The 19034-nt window shown below is 44.4% G+C and overlaps 1 protein-coding gene across 2 annotated transcripts; it reads right to left on the bottom strand.

Moving 5' to 3' along the window:
• Positions 1 to 6340: 6340 nt before the first annotated feature.
• On the bottom strand, positions 6341 to 18996 carry Gstz1 (glutathione S-transferase zeta 1). 2 transcript variants are annotated; one of them, XM_090344607.1, is made up of 9 exons: positions 18891 to 18996; positions 14747 to 14798; positions 12973 to 13040; positions 12372 to 12452; positions 11687 to 11812; positions 9386 to 9461; positions 8791 to 8843; positions 7975 to 8024; positions 6341 to 7369 (listed from the first exon to the last, which is right to left on the bottom strand). In XM_090344607.1, exons 1-9 carry the CDS (start codon positions 18903 to 18905, stop codon positions 7243 to 7245), a joined length of 648 nt encoding a protein of 215 aa, XP_090200733.1. In that variant the 5' UTR covers positions 18906 to 18996; the 3' UTR covers positions 6341 to 7242. The 2 variants fall into 2 exon arrangements, with proteins under 2 accessions (XP_090200733.1, XP_090200732.1); XM_090344606.1 differs by lacking the exon at positions 18891 to 18996 and adding an exon at positions 15062 to 15103.
• Positions 18997 to 19034: the final 38 nt, after the last annotated feature.

The raw sequence follows: 19034 nt of genomic DNA, 5'->3' as shown, positions 1-19034 counted from the left end.
CTCCCTATTACAGCTTCCATTTACAGTTCTTTTGGGGGCTAAAAAATCCACATGACCTTTTGAACTATGTTGTTTTCATATGGCCCAAATTGTAGGATGCAAGAAACCCAATTCTGCTAGAAGAGGGTTGAGTACAGATTTTGGCCAGTTGCAAGGAGTTGGGAAGTTAGTCTCTGTCTATAGGTAAGTGATTTCACATTGTTGTTGCTGTAAGGGGCGGCTTGTTAAAGGAGGTATGCTGTTTGAGAGACAAGCCATTGTATTCATTGTATGTTTGTGCTCAGGGAGCCATCACTCTTTACCTCTTTGGAAAGCAAATAGTAAATATTGAAAACCATTCACAAGCTGGATATATATGTCCTTTCCCAGTGGTCCCAGTACCATTTGTTCTAGAGACCTGTTTTGGAAGGAGACGTTCAGGTAAAAATAGCTTAGGCTTGTGTGTGTGTGGCAGTGGTCACTGGTGGCTCTTTGCATTCTTGCCCAGCACCTATACTCATTCCTGTATGACATCCCACTTATCTATGAGGTTTGGGTTTATAATACAAACTCCTGCTGAGGTGTAAGATTTCCTGTCTGAACAAAGGAGGCTACACAGTCTCTTCTGTTTGAATCCCTTGTCTTGAAGCTAAGCAAATAATTAGTGGCCTAACGTCCAATATAGTCCAGATAGTATGCTCATTGACCAGTAGTCATTCCTCATAGACTAAGTTCAGAGGCAAGAAACTGGCTTTGAAGTTTTTGTAGTCCTGATCCCTAGTTTGAACTCATGATCTATTTGGTTTGTATTGTTTGTAACTTAATATTTTTTTCTAGGCCCCAGGAATGTAGATCACAGAAAAGGTCACTAACTCTTCTTCATTATAAGACTGAATGAAAAGTTGCCCTAGAAAACTAGAGACGAAATTGTATAGTTTTCTGTCCTTTTACGCAGGTAGTTTGGGATTATCTGTGGGTAAAATAAAATATATATTAAATGACTTTCAGGGACCAAGTGTATGCATTTGCTGAAATTCTTATATGGGATCATGAAAAATTCTAAAGTTTGGGGTTGGAATATTACTATGGTATTACTGAATGGCCTTTAATATCAATTCATTGTTATTTTAATAGACTCTTCTTAAACTCCTTATCACTCAGGGTTGAAATGTCTAGTATGTCATCTTGTTGTTACTGTTCTTAGGTTCAGTCCAGGAATTATTTGGAAAGCATTCTCTTAATTCCTTCTCTTATGTCCTAAACTGTACATCTTACTAAGAAGTTTCATACAATTTGTCTACCTTTCTAAGATTAGTATCCCATAATTGAATTAGCTTTCATGTAATGAATCAGTTGTTTTCTATTTAGCTATTTTATAGAACAAGTATGAATCCTGTGACCCACGACTCTGGTTTACTCATTTTCCCTTAATAATGGGAGGAATGGTTTTTAAATTCCTAGAAGAAATGCTGGAACGCTTTGTAATAATAATTTTGAAAAGGCATTTATAATTGATTTGTAAGCAAGGTAATGGCTTGTAGAAAAGCAGAATCAGTAAAGATAATGGGAACACAAAGAGATCTTTAGATTTCCTAAATCATTTTCTGCCATTTAGCTTTTATTTCTGAAAGGCCTGTTTGAAGCCACATACTCAGATCTCTGAATTGATTGAAAAATTCTTGGTAAATATGTAAGCAACTAGCAACATGAAGACATTATTTCTTTACTGTTCTAGGTATCACACTGATACCAACATTATTAAAGGAGTCTGGAAGGGAGACTATATGAGTTTTGTCTTTTTTTTAATTACAAGTCCTAAGAGCATTTATTATAGTCAACTTGCTTTAAGATATCACCCTTCATTAAAAAACTGTCAACACCTGATTTCCACGTTAAGAACTTTGTACCAAGTTGTTAACTTTGTATGTCCTGCTGAGTGATTTTTCTTTAAGATACCATATTTTCTTACCCTGTGGTACTGAATGTGTTGCTGTGATACACTGATAATCCTGAGCTATGATTCTTTGAGTAGCTCAGTTCTTGTGTTTTTAATATTATGTAACAGTTTTGTGATGCTTTTGTGCATTGTCTTCTGGGTTTTGAAATGTCATAAATAAACTTTTTCACTGTGCACCTGAAACATGTGAGTTATATATTAATGAACCTGATTTGTGCTTTAAACCTGTCTCCCATCTTCTCCTTTCATTTTAAGAAGAAAGGTATTCTGTGAATACATTTTGTTATAGCCTATATAGATTATAAATTTAAATTCATAGCAGAGTATTATGATGTAGGGGCTGGGTTTGAAATTAAAGCAAGTGTAGGTAAGTTTTTTTTTTCTACCAATGGCATGTAGATCTTTATAACTTCATCCACAGGCCTTATAAAATGAACCAGTGCAGGAGGGTGAATATAAGAAGTATATGTGTCTGTGATACACTAAATGATCTTACAAACTCAAGGGCCAGATAGTCCCCACCCTGGTTCATGGTGATGATTACTAAGTGGAACACTGTTTTAAGATTAATAAATAGAACTCAAATATGTGGGTTGTTTTGTTTTGTTTTTGGCCAGGTCCTTGGGCTTTCTCAAGGCCAGAGCTCTACCACTTGAGCTACAACATCACTTCCGGTTTTTTTCCATGCATGTGGTACCAAGGAATTAAAACAGGGTCTTCATGCATGCTAGGCAAGCTCTCTACCACTAGGCCAAACTTCTGGTCCCCCCCTTTTTTTAAAAAAAAAAAAACTCATTGCCTCTTCATATTTTCTAGGTCCCTTATAGGAGAAGAAATTGCATCTGAGCATAGAAGAGTGCCATTTAAATATAGTCTTCAGTGATATTTGGGATTCTAAGATGAGCCTGTAGATCATTCTCTGTTTTCCTTTGTAATGTATTTTAGAGGCTAATGTACAAAGATTAGGATCTCAAATAACTGTGAGATAAATGGACATAATCTGCTGACAATAAAAAAGCCAAGGTGAATTGCATAAGAATCCTTCATGAATCATGCTTGAGTATCTTAGAAATAATGTCAGTTAATATATAATAGGATGAAGATCTTTCTTAATTTTCAGGATAGGGTGGTAGCTTTGAGCTGAAGAGCTCAAGGACAGTGCTCAGACCCAGAGTTCAAGTCCCATGACTGACCCCCCAAAAAAGATCTTTCATTCATATTTGTCATATCACTGACTATGCCATAATTCAAGATTATTTAAGGCAACTTGATAATTACAGTTACTAGCATTCTTGATGTTCTTCAAAACTATCCAGTTCTGGTTTAAACCCAGCATTTAATCTGAATATTCTCCCAAAATGGGATGTTATCTATGACCTTGGAATCAAGAACTAAGTGACTTACGTTTACAGGTTGGGAGAAAGTACTTAACACATATATTCATCTGTTTATCTAAGTTACCTCTTAATGTACTTGTAAAATTTCCTTGGAAAGGAGACCCTGTGTGTTGGGTATTTCCAGGGTGAGATTTAGTATTTGACCGGGTGGACTCAGACGGCCTCCCCATTGTGGATGGGTATCATTCAGTCTGCTGAGGCCTCAGGAAGGTGGTAGAAGGAAAAAGTCACTCTTTGATTTCTTATCTTACTGCTTCACACATCTTGTCTCCTCTGGCCTTAGACTTGGATTTCTACCAATGACACCCCTAGATGTTAGGCCTTTGGACTGGGACTGAATTCTCCTACCAGTTTCCCCAAGTTTCCAGATTGTCAGTGGTAGAATATGGAACTTCTTGGCTTCCATAACCATGTGAGGAAGTTCCATATGATAACTCACACACCCTCTGCCATATATCTTTCTGGTTTCCTGTCACAACTATCACGGACTCCAGGGATCTCTGCTGGTTTCACACTGATCCAAGAGGGAGAGCCACAGCATTTGTTCCTTACTGTTCTCACACTGGACACATATCAGAAAACTATAGTTTTATAATTCCTATAGAACCTGGACAATGAGACAACTACATAAAATGAGTGTGCGTTAAATAAGGGGTGGTATTTCCTACACTATTTGGTATTGGAATCTGCAACACATACTCTATTTCTTTACCCATAAATTGTGGCCTCCAGTTTTAGAATGCCTAAAAGAGCCCTCTGTTTAAGGTTAATATCTTTCTTTTTTTTTTTTTTTTTTTTAGGGGAGGGGCGGTTGGGGCCTGGGCACTGTCCCTGAGCTCCTTTTCTCAAAGCTAGTGCTTTGAGCCACAGTTCCACTAATATGGATAACTGGGGATAAGAGTTGTATGGGGTCTTTTCTGCCCAGGTTTGCTTGAACCATGACTTGCAGATCTCAGCCTCCTGAGTAGCTAGGATTACAGGCATGAGCCACCAGAACCTGGTTGGTTTGTTCATTATTTAAGGTAAAGATTCTATAAATGTGATGTTGCCATCATAGGTATGTAATGTAGGAATTGCTTTGATTATAATTAGCATAGGTGGGGGGAGGGAAATGGGGAGAAAAATATAAGAAGGGATATCTGTGTGAGAAGTAATGCACCTACTATCTGGCGAATGTAACTGTAACCTCTATGTATTACCTTGATAAGAAAAAAATAATTAGCATAGATATTACAACAATTGGCAGGAGACCTGAATTGAAATATGTAACTCTTTGAGGTCATTTCTGAACAGACAAGCAGATTAAGAAAGTTATACAGATTTGGGCTGAGCGCAGTGGCTCACGCCTGTAAACCTAGCTACTTAGGAGGTTGAGATCTGAGGATCAAGGTTCAAAGCCAGCCCGGGCACAAAAGGACCTGAGAATCTCATCTCCAATTAACCTCTAGAAAACGGGAAGTGGGGCTTGGCTCAAGGGTAGGGTGGAAGCCTTGGGCGGAAGAGCTCAGGGACAGCACCCAGGCCAGTTCAAGCCCCATGACATCCCCCAACACACAAAAAGTGATACAGATTTCGATGGTAGAATTAGAGCTGATCAGTTAATCTTTGGGGATTATAGAGCAATGGGGCCATGTGTGGCATATTTCAGTAGTGCCTGTACAGATCATGGCTTATGGAAATCACACAAACTCCTGTACGTTGGTGGACTGAATGGAGGGAAAGGTAATTTATGGCTAGTGGGAGGTTGACAGCCATTGGATGATTTTTTTTCTAGGAACAACCCCAGTTCACCTCACTATATCTAGTACTCTGAAACCACTCAGGGAAGAGGAAGTGATTTCACAGGTTCTTATGTATTTGTTTGGATTTTTACCTGCTTCTCTCAGGTCCTGTACTTTGTTTCTAGGGAACAGCTGGAAACCCTTTTCCATCAGTTGGGTTCATAAAGGCACCTTTTCCTTTTCCTTTTTTTTTTTCTTTTTTTTTTGCCAGACCTGAGGCTTAAATTCAGGGACTTGGTGCTGTCCCTTAGCTTCTTTTGCTCAAGGCTAGCACTACCATTTGAGCCACAAAGCTTCTTTTGGCTTTTTCTGCTGATGTGGTACTGAGAATCAAACACAGGCCTTCATGCATGCTAGGCAAGCACTCTACCACTAAGTCACATTCCCAGCCCTCAAGATACCTTCTTAATCTCATCAGTCCTCATGAAATACAGCCCAGTCCTGAGCCTGGGCTGCTTCTCCCCTCTGTTTTCACCATCTCTTGAGGCCCAAGATGGGTAGCTGGTGTGGGAATCATACGCACATGTGAGATGTGTGAGCCTCTTCCTTTCCTGAGTCCACTATCCCTTTAAAAATCCACAGGAGGGCCGAGAGTTTGGCCTAGTGGTTAAAGTGCTTGCCTAGCATGCATGAAGACCCGGGTTCGATTCCTCGGTACCACACACATAGAAAAAAAGCCGGAAGTGGTGCTGAGGCTCAAGTGGTAGAGCTCTAGCCTTGAGAAAGTCCAAGGACAGTGCTCAGGCCCTGAGCCCAAGCCCCGGACTGGCAAAAAAAAAAAAAAAAAAAAAAAAAAAAAAATCCTCAGGAGTTCTAATCACCTTTCATTTCAGATGTCCAAATCCAAAGCTGATGACTCCTAGTTCCAGGAAAGATTAGTCTTTTACCAAGTAAAAGTTCCCTCTACAGAGACCAAGTGAACTTTATCTGTATCTGGAGTAATTTCAGAAAAGGGTTCATATGGAAGCAAGGAGGATAAGAGATACTACTGAATCTCACTCATTATTATGGTATCTCATCTGCTCTCAGCTTCTTTCTGCCTTGGGGAAAAAAAAGTAGCCCATTTGGATCATTCTAAAGCTTGGAACCTAAGGTCAGTATAGGAGAAGAGAGAACACTAAGGAATCTAGGAAGGGAGCAGGAACCAAATGCCCTGGGCTTGGGCTGGAGAAAAGTGGCTTCTGTTTGATGTACTCAGACCGTATGAGAAAGAAATGAAATCTCAATGTGGCTCATAAACATCACTTTATTTCATGCCCAGCAGCTACCCCAGTCTCCCCATGTCTCTGAAATGGGATGGTCCTGACTCAAGCACCGCCAAGCATGGAGGTTTGAATCCCTTTTCCTCTCCCCTCTCCAGAGCAGTACATGATAAACATTCTGATTATTTATGACTAGATTTAGCCAAAATGTCCATCCTTGGGCCTGACTGAGAAAATGCTGCCCCTGAAGATAAGTGCCTGGGTTGAGTGGGCCAACTTGCTTCTTCAGTGCTACAGTGGAAAACTTAGCAGTAGTACTAATCCTAGTCCTGAAATCTCATCTAGTCAGTGGATGCCTTCTTTCCTGCTTGTTTTCTTCCTTCTGATTTTCTCAGGCAGGCTTCAGGGTCATTTCTGTGCCTTATCCAGTTGCCAGGCCTGCCACCAGGTGGACAAGTTGGGACTTTCTCTACTGAGTCCTGCCATGAGGATTTGAGCTATGAATTTCAGCTAGGGAGGTGGAGGCCGGGGGGGGGGGGGGGGAGGGGTCATCTTCTGAAACATTGCTAAGTAGTCACAAGCTGGAGGGAGGTCTGACTTCCAGCTTCAGACCAAATTCTAGTGTGAACATTTTCTGCAGTCAGGTTCAGTAAGAAGAGAGCAAGTCCCTTAAGATACCTTGGTCAATTTGCCATCCAGTAGTGTTTTTACATCATTGTCACAGATTCCTGTGACTTAACAACCAACTTTTCTGCCCACCCTCCTGACGTGCAACTGATGAGAGGACTGAGGGAGAATTAAGTTCAGAAAGAATGCAGACTCAGAGTTACACTTCAAGTTTCCTGTCTCTCCAGGCCTGTTCAGCCCACCCCGTATCTGTCATGAGCCACTCATTTTCCCTTTGTCAATGGGGCAGAGGTTGGGAGCTAGGCCCTTAGTTCAGCAGGTGTGTCCGGCTGCCGTGAGGGGTGAGACACTTGGAAGGCCTCCAAGGCCAGCAGCGTCTTGTTGATGTGATTGATGGTAGGGTAGGGAGTGAGGTCCACCTTGAACCTATGTCAGAGAAAGACCTTGTAAGCCAAGATTTCAGGGAAAGAAAGACTGCCCTGTAGGTAGTAAGGGTAGCAGTGAGGTAGAGACTAGACAGTGTCTATGGGCTGGCTAGGGAAGGATAAGGAAGGAACCTCATTCACACATAGCCTTCTGGGAATGAGTAGATCTGGCAGGATCATTTGGTGTGTGACCTATTTCTCCTTTCTTAACTGTTATGTGTGAAGCTCAGTGCCAAGCATGATAAAATCATAAATTTCTTAAAGGAGGGAACCTGTTATGAACTTCAATAGCCTTACTTTGAGGCGATACCCCCATGGGATGGTGTGAACTTATACAGTATTATAGGACCAATGGAAGGCACAGATACACCACATCTGGCAGTCAAGTTATCTCCTTTCAGGAGCAAAGAATGTCTATCAGGATCACCTGGCCTGTAAGGAGCATGGTTAGAGCATTTCATTGCTTTCTTCCACCCTCTGTAGTCCAGGCCAGGGTGCTACTTGGCCAACTGAGGAAGGGTTTGCCTGAGATGCTACCTCAGTGGCTACCATGGGAGAACTGACTGTGGGGGAACCAGAGAGAATAGTGGCAGGGTAAACTCTTACCTTTCAGCATTGGCCACCTGGGGCACTAAGCACAGATCAGCCATGGACACCTGAAAGTGGGTTGGGTGAGTTTATGTCAGGGTGAGCACCCCAGACTCATTGGCCAGGTTAGGTGTGTCCACTTAAACCAGGCTTTTCATGTGCTCTGGCTCCTATTACCACTCCTCTCAGCTTGCCTGCCCCCTCCCATCTCTCTCTCTGTCTCTCTGTCTCTGTCTCCTCTTTCTTCTCTCTCTCCCTCCCGCCTTCCTTCTTTCCCTCCTTCCTTCTTTCCCTCCCTCCCTTCCAGAGCTACAGAGTGTCTCCTAGGCTATGCTCTAGTTGGCCTTGACAATCAACTGTGTGGGTCAGAGATGGTGTGAGCATCTTGCTGGATGTCCGTATCCTTGTTAAAGCTACTATCACCAGGTATACTTAGGTTTCCCAACAAGGAGGCCCCCAGGAACCAGAACTACCACAGGTCTAAGGCTTGTCCAGGCAAAGCCATCTAATCCTCAATCTCAGAATTGGGTGAGATGGAAAACATCTTGTAGTTTAACCCCTCAGCTTAAAACACCTTACTATCTCAGAGGTGCAGTCTTGCAACTTGGATACCCTGTGCTTCCTCTTCAGGAAGCTTGGGAGGAATGGGCTGTGTAGCTCCCTGCCTAGCACAGAAATCTAAAGACCCATGCTACCCTGTGTCTCCTCAGTAAGTTCTATATTCTGCCTGCCCAGAGGAGGAGGAGGGAATGGCTGAGTATGAGTGAGAAAAAATGGCTGCCCAAGATCATCATGAGGGAAGAGACCACGGTGGGCAAGATGAGGGCCACTTACTTCATCTCCTACACAGTACTTCCCCGCTGTGCTCTGCAGAACCTCCTCCAGAGCTGTGGGGAGGCCACAAGAAATCATTTCACTCTGGGCACAGGAAGGGGACACCACCTTTCTGGGACTTGGCTTCCATAGGTACAAAATGGGCAGTTATCTGGGTGACAGGTTATGGCATGGGTGCTGGCAAGAGAGTGGAAGCCAGGCCTGAAGAGAGTACTTTGGGACAAGCTCATGTTTCTTCTGGGGTCTCAAGCCCAGCCACCATTCCCTCCACAAGCATGAGTAGACAAGAGTGTATCAGACCTCTATCCGGCCAAGATGGCAGATGTCACAGTGAGGGACAGGCCCTTTGCTAGTCTTGATTTCTTGTATGGAGTAGACAGTGAAGCAGAAGCATGTCCCTCATCCAGCTCTATAGAGCTGTGGGCCTTCAGGCTGGGGTTCCCAGAAGTGCTATAGACTGTACTTTGATTTTACCTGGTTTTGCTTTTCTCCATGCCGCTGTCAAGACCAAAGCATCCTGAGAGGTTGCAGATGCCTGCCTATTGCTGTCTGTGCAAAGGTGATTGCTGTAAGAGCTCAACAAGTGGAGACTCACCATTAAAGCCAGAAGTGATGACCTTCTGGGCCCAGTGTTGTGCGTTATCTCCCATCTGCTTCAGTACAGACAGGTTCTGTGCAGTCCAAAACAAACAAACAAAAAAATCTATGATTGCTTTGGCGACCACTGGAGTTAGACCTAAGCTCAGGCAGCCTCTCAGGGAAGCTCAGTCTGGGTCTTCCTATGGTTTTCCAGCCTTTCTTCCTAACATGGCTCTGAAGTTGCCAGGAGGTAGATATCTGGCAGTCACCCACCAGGTGCTATTGTTTGTCTGAAAGCCAGTGATTCTGGTAATCATGTGTACGAGTTAGAGCACAGGAAGCTGCCATGGCTGAGAGATGTAGCTACAAGCTGAGGCCTATTCACCCCGCACCCAATGCTTGTCCCTTACTTGGGTCCTTGTGAGCAGAGAATGAGATACAGGATTAGAGAGGGATGAGAAAGGACCGATTTCTACAGATTTTCACAAAAACAAAAGATAAGGTGTTGGGGGCCGAGTGCTGAGACCTGTAGTAGGGGTAAACAAGTGGACCTCTTTATCCTGCCCACCTGTTGTGCTGATAGGCTCCCACACCCAATATAAGGAGGGGAGTTTTAGAGGAGAGAGCTCTTCTTGTCTTGATGAAGCTGCGTGGCGTCTCTGTTCATGCTCTGGGGTAAGAAGGCTGGGTGCGGGAGGACATTGGGCCCCTTCCTCTTGAGGCTTGGCCTGGTCGGGTGTGTTTTTTCCCCATCCCCCTACTAGTAGAGGGGGACAGGGGACGAAGGACCCCGACAATAAGGGGCTGGGAACGTGGCTTAGTGGTGGAATGCTTGCCTAGCATGCATGAAGCCCTGGGTTTGACTCCTCAGCACCACATACACAGAAAAAGCCAGAAATGGTGCTGTGGCTCTAGTGGTAGAGTGCTAGCCTTGAGGAAAAGCTCAGGGATGCTGCCCAAGCCCTGACCTCAAGCCCCTGGACTTGCACACACAAAAAAAAGATGAGATGGAAATGAAAATGTGTACATGGGGGTCCTGGGCTTGATCCACCTAGCTGTGTCACTTGGTAAATTCACTCTACCTTTCAGAGGTAGAATAGATGAATTGTGTTAATTATTGTTTTTTTTGTTTTACTAGTGAAAAGCTTAAAATATTTATCATATAGACATACTTCAGATTGTTGCTTTTAGTTCCAGACCATGGCAATAAAGCAAATCATGTGAAATTTTTGGTTTCAGTGTTTATAAAAGACTTGTTCGTACTGTGTTACTAAGTATGCAGTAGCATAAGTCTAAGAAAATGTCCTGTTTTTCAATTGTGTGTGGTATCAAGGATGCTAACCTGTTAGGCAGGTGTTCTACTATTTGAGTCACGTACCCCAGACCTTTTGCTTTAGTTTGTTTTTCAGAGGGTCTATTGCTTTTCCCAGGCTGACCTTGGACCTCTTACCCAACAGTCCTAAGTAGCTGGGATTGCAGATATGTGCCACCATACAAGGCATATGTTAAGAAATAATCAAAACTAACAGTGTTGGGCATGGTGACCCAAGTCTGTAATTGTAGCTACTTGAGAAACAGAGATGGGTTGAGGTGGGTATCGGGGGAATCAAAGCCTATCCACGCAAAAACATCACAAGGATCTTGGATCATGAGGGTCATGATCCAGGACAGCCTCGTAGGAAGTGCTAGATTCTAGACCCTACTTGAAAAAAAAAAAAAGGGCTGGGAGCGTAGCCTAGTGATAGTTTTCGCCTCACATGCATGAAACCCTGGGTTCAATTTCTTGGTATCACATATACAGAAAAGGCCGGAAGTGGCGCTGTTAACACTAGCCTTGAGAAGAAAGTGTCCAAGGACAGTGCTCAGGCCCTGAGTTCAAGCCCCAGGACTGGCAGAGACAGACAGAGAGACAGACAGACACTAGAGGAATAGCTTGAGTGGTCAAGTGCCAAGTACAAGGCCCTGAACTGATAATCTAGTATTGCCAACACACACACACATCATCCATTGGGAATATTGCTCAATGAAGGATTTCCCCAAATCTTCATTTTGAAAATGCAGTGTCCAGGAAATTAAGTACAGTGAAGTACAGTGAAAGTATGCCTGCCTGTGATGGAACAGAATAGTAAATTGCTGCAGGCTTGGCTCTGAGCCTGCTTGGCCCCTCCCTACCTAGAACTCTCTAGATCTGTCCTTGGACACATGTGGTCTTCTCAGAATGCAGTCAGAAACCAACTGCTCCCACTGAGTCTACCCCTCTCTGGGTACCTCACAATTTGAACTGGAGATGAATGTGAGAGGGATGCAAGTGTCTCACCTGCAAGGGCTGGATGCCACTACTGATGAGATCAGAAATCATGCGTGCACTTGCCCTCTTTTTTGGGTCCTGTGGCAGGAGATGTGGAGTGGGCCGAGTCTCCTCCAGGTAATCAATGATGGCCAGCTGTCCAGAGGGGAGAGTGAAGCAAAGAGACTTCATGGGATCTCTGGACTTGGGGGGTGAGGGGACAGGCTCAGTGAACAACTCTTGCTCCTTCTTCTCTTCTTCCTCCAATGGTACCACATCACCTTTTTTTTTTTGGCCAGTCCTGGGTCTTGAACTCAGGGGCCTGGCACTATCCTTGGGCTTTTTCCTCAAGGCTAGCGCACTGCCACTGGAGCCACAGCACCACTTATGGCTTTTCTATGTATGTGGTACTGAGGAATCAAACTTGGCTGTTTGTGCATGCTAGGCAAGCACTCTACCACTAGGACAAACTCCCGGCCCCCATCACCTCCTTCTTACCCTCCTCAGCTTAAGCCCTGTAAGCCTTTCTGAACCTTGTTCTGTAGAACTTGGCTCCCTATAAACTCCCCCAAACAACGTATCTCTCTCCCTCTGAAAAATATGCATTGAGACCCTTCTACATGTGTTGGTACTTTGTTTACACAGGTAAGAATATCAGGTTCTCTCATTCACAGCCCTGCTGCCACCAGGGGTCTCCCTGGAGCCCTGTACTCACTGACTGGCCAATGATGATCCCATCGATCTTCAGAGCTGGCACCTGCTTCATAGGATTGAGTGCCTGAAATTCCTCAGAAAACTATGGAGACAAGGCCCTGGTCAATTGGGTAGCTATATAGAGCAGAATAAGGCAAGCCTATGCTTACGCCCGACACCCATCCATAACTCCTTTCCCTGGAGAAAGCACACCTCTCAGGAGAATCCTTGGGAGATCTGTGCAGTATTCCAGATCCCATCACCCACTGAGCTGTCTTCATCCCCAGATGAAGTGACAGTCACTTTCCCCTTCATGTCACACTGTAGTCTCCAAGACAACTCCTACCCTAGCCAGCTATCAAGAGGACCCAGTAGGGGGCAAGTACTCAATTGTTAACCACCCTCATGTAAGGCAGGGATTGGAGTGCCCAGGTTATAGCTGAGCCTAGAACTTGAGCCTTCCCATAGCTCCTATTTGCTGGACACCTTACCATTTGTCAAACAAGGGACAGACAGAAGCATCCTCTCTCAGCCAAAGGGAAGTTGTGACATAGTTTACTTCTTGGGAATAACTCCTTACCTAGCTCCTCACTGAGATCCAGTTCTCACATCTTGGTCCTTACCTGTTGTCCCCCATCCTTTATGAGGTCGATGGGTACCGTTTCATAGTTGATGCCTTTCAAGGCCAGGGCTAGAAGAGACCAAAGATAAAAGTCAGGAAATAGCTATAACCTAAACTCACAGAGCAACCTGCCTGGGGACGTAAGGTTGCTAAGGGGGTGGTTTTTCTATACTTCCAGGTGGTCAAGGCTGGGCTTGATACTGTCTCCTCTCTAGAGATGGTGACTGCAGTAGTCAGGTTTCCTCCCTTCTATGGCAAGGTAAGGATAAAAAGCATGGGATGGGTCCAGTGGAGCCCTCGGGTGTGTGTGCACATGTACACTTGGGTGTTGAATCATGGTGATGGTGAGTCTCTGCCAAGGGCAAAGAAACAGGTGAGTAGGATAGGTTGTGTCACAGTAGGAGGAGAACCTCATACTGACCACCTCCATCATTCTGAGTGAATGTGATTGGGGCCCAAAGAGAGAGCTCCTACTGCAGTGGCTTCTGGCTTAGCCCGAGCAGAGGATCTGAAGTCTAGAGAGCCGGTGGGTTTCCTTTGTTTGGTTTCTCTCTCTCTGTCTTTTTTGGTGCCAATACTAGGGTTTGAACTCAGGGCCTTAGGCACTGTCTTGAACTTATTTTGCTCAAAGCAAATACACTGTCACATGAGACACAGATATACTTTCAGCTTTTTGGTAGTTAATTGGAGATTAGTTTTCTTGCCAAGCCTGGCTTTGAACCATGATCTTAAGGTCTCAGCTTCTTGAGTAACTAGGATTACAGGCAGGGGCCTGGCAAAGGGGGTATGTTCTTGGAGAGGCAGGTTTCCCCTGCACTCAGTGCTCTTTCTTACTGATTCTGCAAATCCCAGTCATATAGCTGTGGGATGGTAGCTTCCTATTTAGGTTTAAGGTCTGGAAGCAGGCAACATTGGGTTCAAATTTCATAACATTCATTTGCAAATTGTGAAATCTTGGATGGGTAAACCAATGAGTCTCTGTGCCTTGAAGTTAAAAGTACAGATTGGCTGAGGCTGCAGCTCAGTGGAAGAGCAAGACCTTAGTATGTAGGAGGTCCTGGATTCCATTCCCAGCACCAAATCCAGTCAAACCAAACCAAACACAATGACACAGAGGGTGGCACCACACTACACCATTCAAATTTCAACTCTGCCTCTTAGTAGCTGCAGGATGGTAGATAAGGTTATTTAACTTTCCTTTGCCTGTCAACCTGTTGTACAGTGGAACAGTCCCTCCCTCCAGGGCCATTGAGGTTGCAAGGCAATCAACCACATACACAAAAACACTGGGTACCGCTGTCTCTCAGGACTTGCTTCTATGACTGACTGTTGTTTGAAGTCATGTTAATGGAGAGAGGGGAAGGTCAAACAAGGTCTACATTAGAAGGACCTACTTTTACTTCTCCTAAAGCTCTGTAGTCTTCACAGACTGGTTCCTTTTAATTTGCCAGATAAGAAATGAAGGAGGCCAGCTGTTTCCTAACTGGTTACTAGGGACCTTTGGAGTTTGACCCTGCCTTAGGCATGATTGCTAAGGAGCTTTGGAGAGCAATGTGAGGCAGCCTTGAGAGGAAAAATAACCCCTTCTGCCTCACAGTTCTCTTGCTGGACTTCCTAGGTAGAGTTGCTATTCAGGTATGGGCGCTCCGGAAGTCCAGAGATGCTGGTTGTTAAGAATGAAGTCCTATCTGACAGAGAACTCTTTCTGCCCCAGGCTAGCTTCCACCTAATGGTTCTCCATTCTATCCCATCCATCCCAGAAGCTCAGTTCTTACCAATTCGAACTCTCCATGAGCAGGAGCTTCGGAAATAGGAGTAGAGGACGGGCTGCGGAGAGAGAAGACGGGTGCATACATGAACTCAGCTTCAGTAGGTGTCCAGCTTCAGGAGCCTGGGAAAAAATAAGGACCAGCCACCCAGGCTAGGGGCTCTGATTGTGCTAGACCTCCTTCCTCAGGCCTCCATCAGAGTAAAATGGTTCAGAGACCCTGGGAGTCATAGAATCCCTCAGCTCCTGATTGTGCTGGTGTGAGTATTTAAAGTCCAAGTGGCACCCGAGGAAGGCAGTAGCCTGGAAGTGCCTGCCTTACCTTGTCAGAAGCAGACATGGTACTGTGTGAGTGACCTTTAGCCTCCCAAGCACAGTTTTCTTTCATCTGGCTGTGGGGTAAGGGGAGGAACCCTGAGGGGCAGAACCCATGAGCCAATGGGGAAGCTGGACTACACAGAACTTTGGCTCTTGTTGAAGAGGGCATGTCTCCAACTTAGGGAGATATGATATGCTCCTGATGTAGACAGGTTTGGTAGCAGCCTGTGCAAACATCATATCTGGCTTTGAGGGAACAGTTTGGTAGTAGACTAGGAGTTGTTATACCTGGGGTCTTGAACTGATATAGCAGCCTGCTTGTGTACCTGGGATACATCTCTGATTTCCATAGCCTGCCCTAAATGATGGCAGAAAGACTAGAGATTCTAAGACCTCTTCCCCACTCCATTTGTCACAACAAACATGTCACCTTGTAAACAGCTACCATCAACCAGCATACCATGTGATATAAACCTGTACTTTGCACCAATGAACATTTAAACCCATACATACAATAAATCATATTGGAGACGCCAGACAGATTTCCTAAACACCCCAGATAGAACCCTCTTATGTGAGGCATAAGAGAAGAAATCTCATGGGCCGGGAGTTTGGCCTAGTGGTTAAAGTGCTTGCCTAGCATGCATGAAGACCCGGGTTCGATTCCTTGGTACCACATACACAGAAAAAAGCCGGAAGTGGTGCTGAGGCTCAAGTGGTAGAGCTCTAGCCTTGAGAAAATCCAAGGACAGTGCTCAGGCCCTGAGTTTAAGCCCAGGACTGGCAAAAAAAAAAAAAAAAAAAAGAGAAGAAATCTCAAGACTGAGATATAGCAGTCATCAGTCATAGCCTTGTATAGGAAAACTGCCAGAGTGAAAGACTTTTCTCTCTGAACTCCAGCTAAAGAGCAATTTATTCTCCCCATGGCACAGTTCACTAAGTTGACACCTGAAATGGCCTGTCACCCAGACTTGCATTTGATAACTCAGTACCCTGAACAACTCTGCCTGCAGTTGGTCAAACATTTTTTTAAGCTGGGCATGGTAGCTCATGCCTGTACTCCTAGCTACTCAGGAAGCTGACGATCTTGGTTCAGAGCCAGCCAGGGCACACAAGTCCGTGAGACTCTTATCTCCAATTAACCACCAGAAAATTGGAAGTGGTGCTATGGCGTAAGGGGTAGGGCAGTTGCCTTGAGCTGCAGAGCTCAGGGACAGTGTCCAGGCCCAGAATTCAAGTCCGACCAAAACAAAAAGAAACGCTTTTAATTTTTGTTGTTAGTGGTGGGGCTTGAACTCTGGGCCTGAACACTGTCCTGAGCTTTTCAGCTCAAAGCTGGTACTATACCCTTGAGCTACAGTGCCATTTGTGGTTTTCTGGCTGTTAATTGAAGGTTAGTCCCCTGAGTAGCTAGGATTACAGGTGTGAGCCACCAGTGCCCAGCTTGGGTCAAACTTTTTATATGGTTCCATATAGAGAGTTTTTGTGTCTATAGCAGTGGTCTCTCCGTACTCCAAGCAGAGTTCTGAGGTGTACAGTCTCATTAATCCTTTCTTAGCATTCTTTTACCTTATACAATGAGTGAGCCAATGGCTTACAGCTATCAAATGAACGAGTACTTGAATTAAAGCTAATAAAATTATGTAACGTGTCGGTCATGGGACTTGAACTCTGGGCCTGGGCTCTGTCCCTGAGCTCTTCAGCTCAAGGCTACCACCTTACCCCTGAGCCACAGCACCACTTCTTGTTTTTTTAGTGGTTAATTGGAGATAAGAGTCTCATGTTCAGCTGGCTCTGAATTCGAGCCTCAGATCTCAGCCTCCAGAGTAGCTAGGATTGCAGGTGTGAGCCACTGCGCCTGGCAGCGAATAGCTTTCACAGAATAACCCCATCAGAAGTCAAGGAGTGTCAATATTTAAAAATATGGTTGTATTTTTACAGATGCCTGGCATCGATGGCTTACACTATAATCCTAGATATTCAGGAGCCTGAGAGCTGAGGATAGAGGTTCCAAACAAGGTCAGGAAAGAAAGACTCTGAAAGTCTTATCTCTAGTGAATTACTAAAACAAAACAAAAACACAAACAAAAAACCCCACAGAAGTAGAGCTCTGGCTCAAGTGTTAGGAGTGCTTGCTTTGAGCAAAAAAGTTTAGGGGCAGCATCCAGGCCCTGAGTTCAAGCCCCACGACCTGCACCAAAAAAAAAAAAAAAAAAAAAAAAAAAAAGAATCTGGAAGCAGTGCACTCAAGTTCCTAAGTAACAGCAAATGGGTATCCTTATCTATTATGTCATGGTCTTTTTTTGTCTGCCATGGTTCACAACAAGCCTACTTTCCTTACTTTTGTTACTTTTAGAAGGCAAGTGAATGACTTCTCTAAAGTTTAAGAAACTCAGTTTCTTTTTTTTTTTTAAACAAGGGTCAGAAGTTTTTATATATATTTTTACAGCACTTCCCTTTGAGCTTTTTTTTAATTTTATTTTTTATAGTTGCAATAATGTATAGAGTGGTTACATTCACCAGGTAAGAAACTCAGTTTCTTTGGGTAACTAGAAGTTGAAAGCAAGACCCAGGAAGGAGTTACCAGTCATTAGCATTTATGAATCCTTGCCTAGATTCTGGATTTATTACCTGACAATCACCAGCCGTTTATAACTTGACAAGACATGTGATAATCAGAACAGCTAAGTGACTAACAGGCCAGTAGTGTGTCTAGCACGGCTATGCTGGACAAAGGCATGATTTGCTGTGTCTTTTAAGATTCCATCCTACTTAGGCTTGTGTTGTTCATTTCTGGAACTTTCCATCTAATTTAATTTTTTTTCAATTTGTGTGTGTGTGTGCATGTGTGCACATGTGCTTGTGCACACAAGGCTAGCATTTGAGCCACTCTGAGCTTTTTTGGTGACTAATTGGAAGTAAGAATCTCAGGGACTCTCCTGCCTGGGCTGGCTTTGAACCAGGATCTTCAGATCTCAGCCCCCTGGATAGCTAGGATTACTGGCTTACATGGGAGCCTGGCTTCCATGTAGTATTTTTTTTCATATATTTTTATTGTAATTAATAGAAGGGTTACATTATATTCACCAGATAGAAGGTGCATTAATTCACATACATGGATCAATATCCATGTAGTATTTTCGAGTCATAGTTACAGGTGGAACCAAGCATGGAAAGAGACATCACATATGAATCTCCTGTTACTTATACTTAGTGCCTTTTTGTACTATCAGAGCTAAATTTTAGGATTAAACAGTATCCAGTTCATTTAATTCCAAGGTTCATTCTGATTAATCTGATTAATGTTTTATTTTGCCATGATGATGATGGGATCGAGCCCAGGTTTCCTGCATCCTAAATAAGCACTTTACTCCCACACTGCCACACTTGATCTCTAGCCGATTTTAAAACCACCCATTACAACATGCCATGACTTCTGAAATCCCATTTGGAAGTGATGCAATGTGCCATCTGGGGATGCCACCTTCCTTAGCAGCCGTGACAGTGCCTCTCAAACTTTTTACTGTGCATCAAACTACTGAGCAGCTTATTAAACATATTCTCAACCCCATGCGATGGTTCTAGGGAAAAGTGTCACTGCATCCTAACGCCTCTTCAAATACACACAAGCTAGACCTCAGGCCTGGGCAGGCGGCGAACCTATGCGGCCGCGCATTGCATGCCGGGAATCTGTGGACTCGTGGAAGCAGAGGGCGGGGCGGGAAGGGTGGGCGCCGGGGAGAAGGAAGCAGCGCACTCCCAGCTCAGCCCTCCCCAAGCTGCTCTTCGCGTTCCTATACAGCCAACTCTCTTCCCAGACGCTTAGTACAGACCTTCCCGGCTTGCATCTTGCACGTCGGGTCACCCCTCTTCCAGCTACGAAACTTAGCACCCGCGACTGAGGCCTACAGAGACGCCTGAGAACCAAGTCTCTCGGAGTGGGTGGGCTTTGCTTCTGTTTCCGGATGGCTCCGCCC

This window comes from Megascapheus bottae, chromosome 14 (genome assembly GCF_031878675.1).
Source record: "Megascapheus bottae isolate mThoBot1 chromosome 14, mThoBot2.hap1, whole genome shotgun sequence".
NCBI lineage: Eukaryota > Metazoa > Chordata > Mammalia > Rodentia > Geomyidae > Megascapheus > Megascapheus bottae.
Note: the sequence above shows the minus strand (reverse complement) of the source record. Positions and strands in the feature narration are given on the sequence as shown.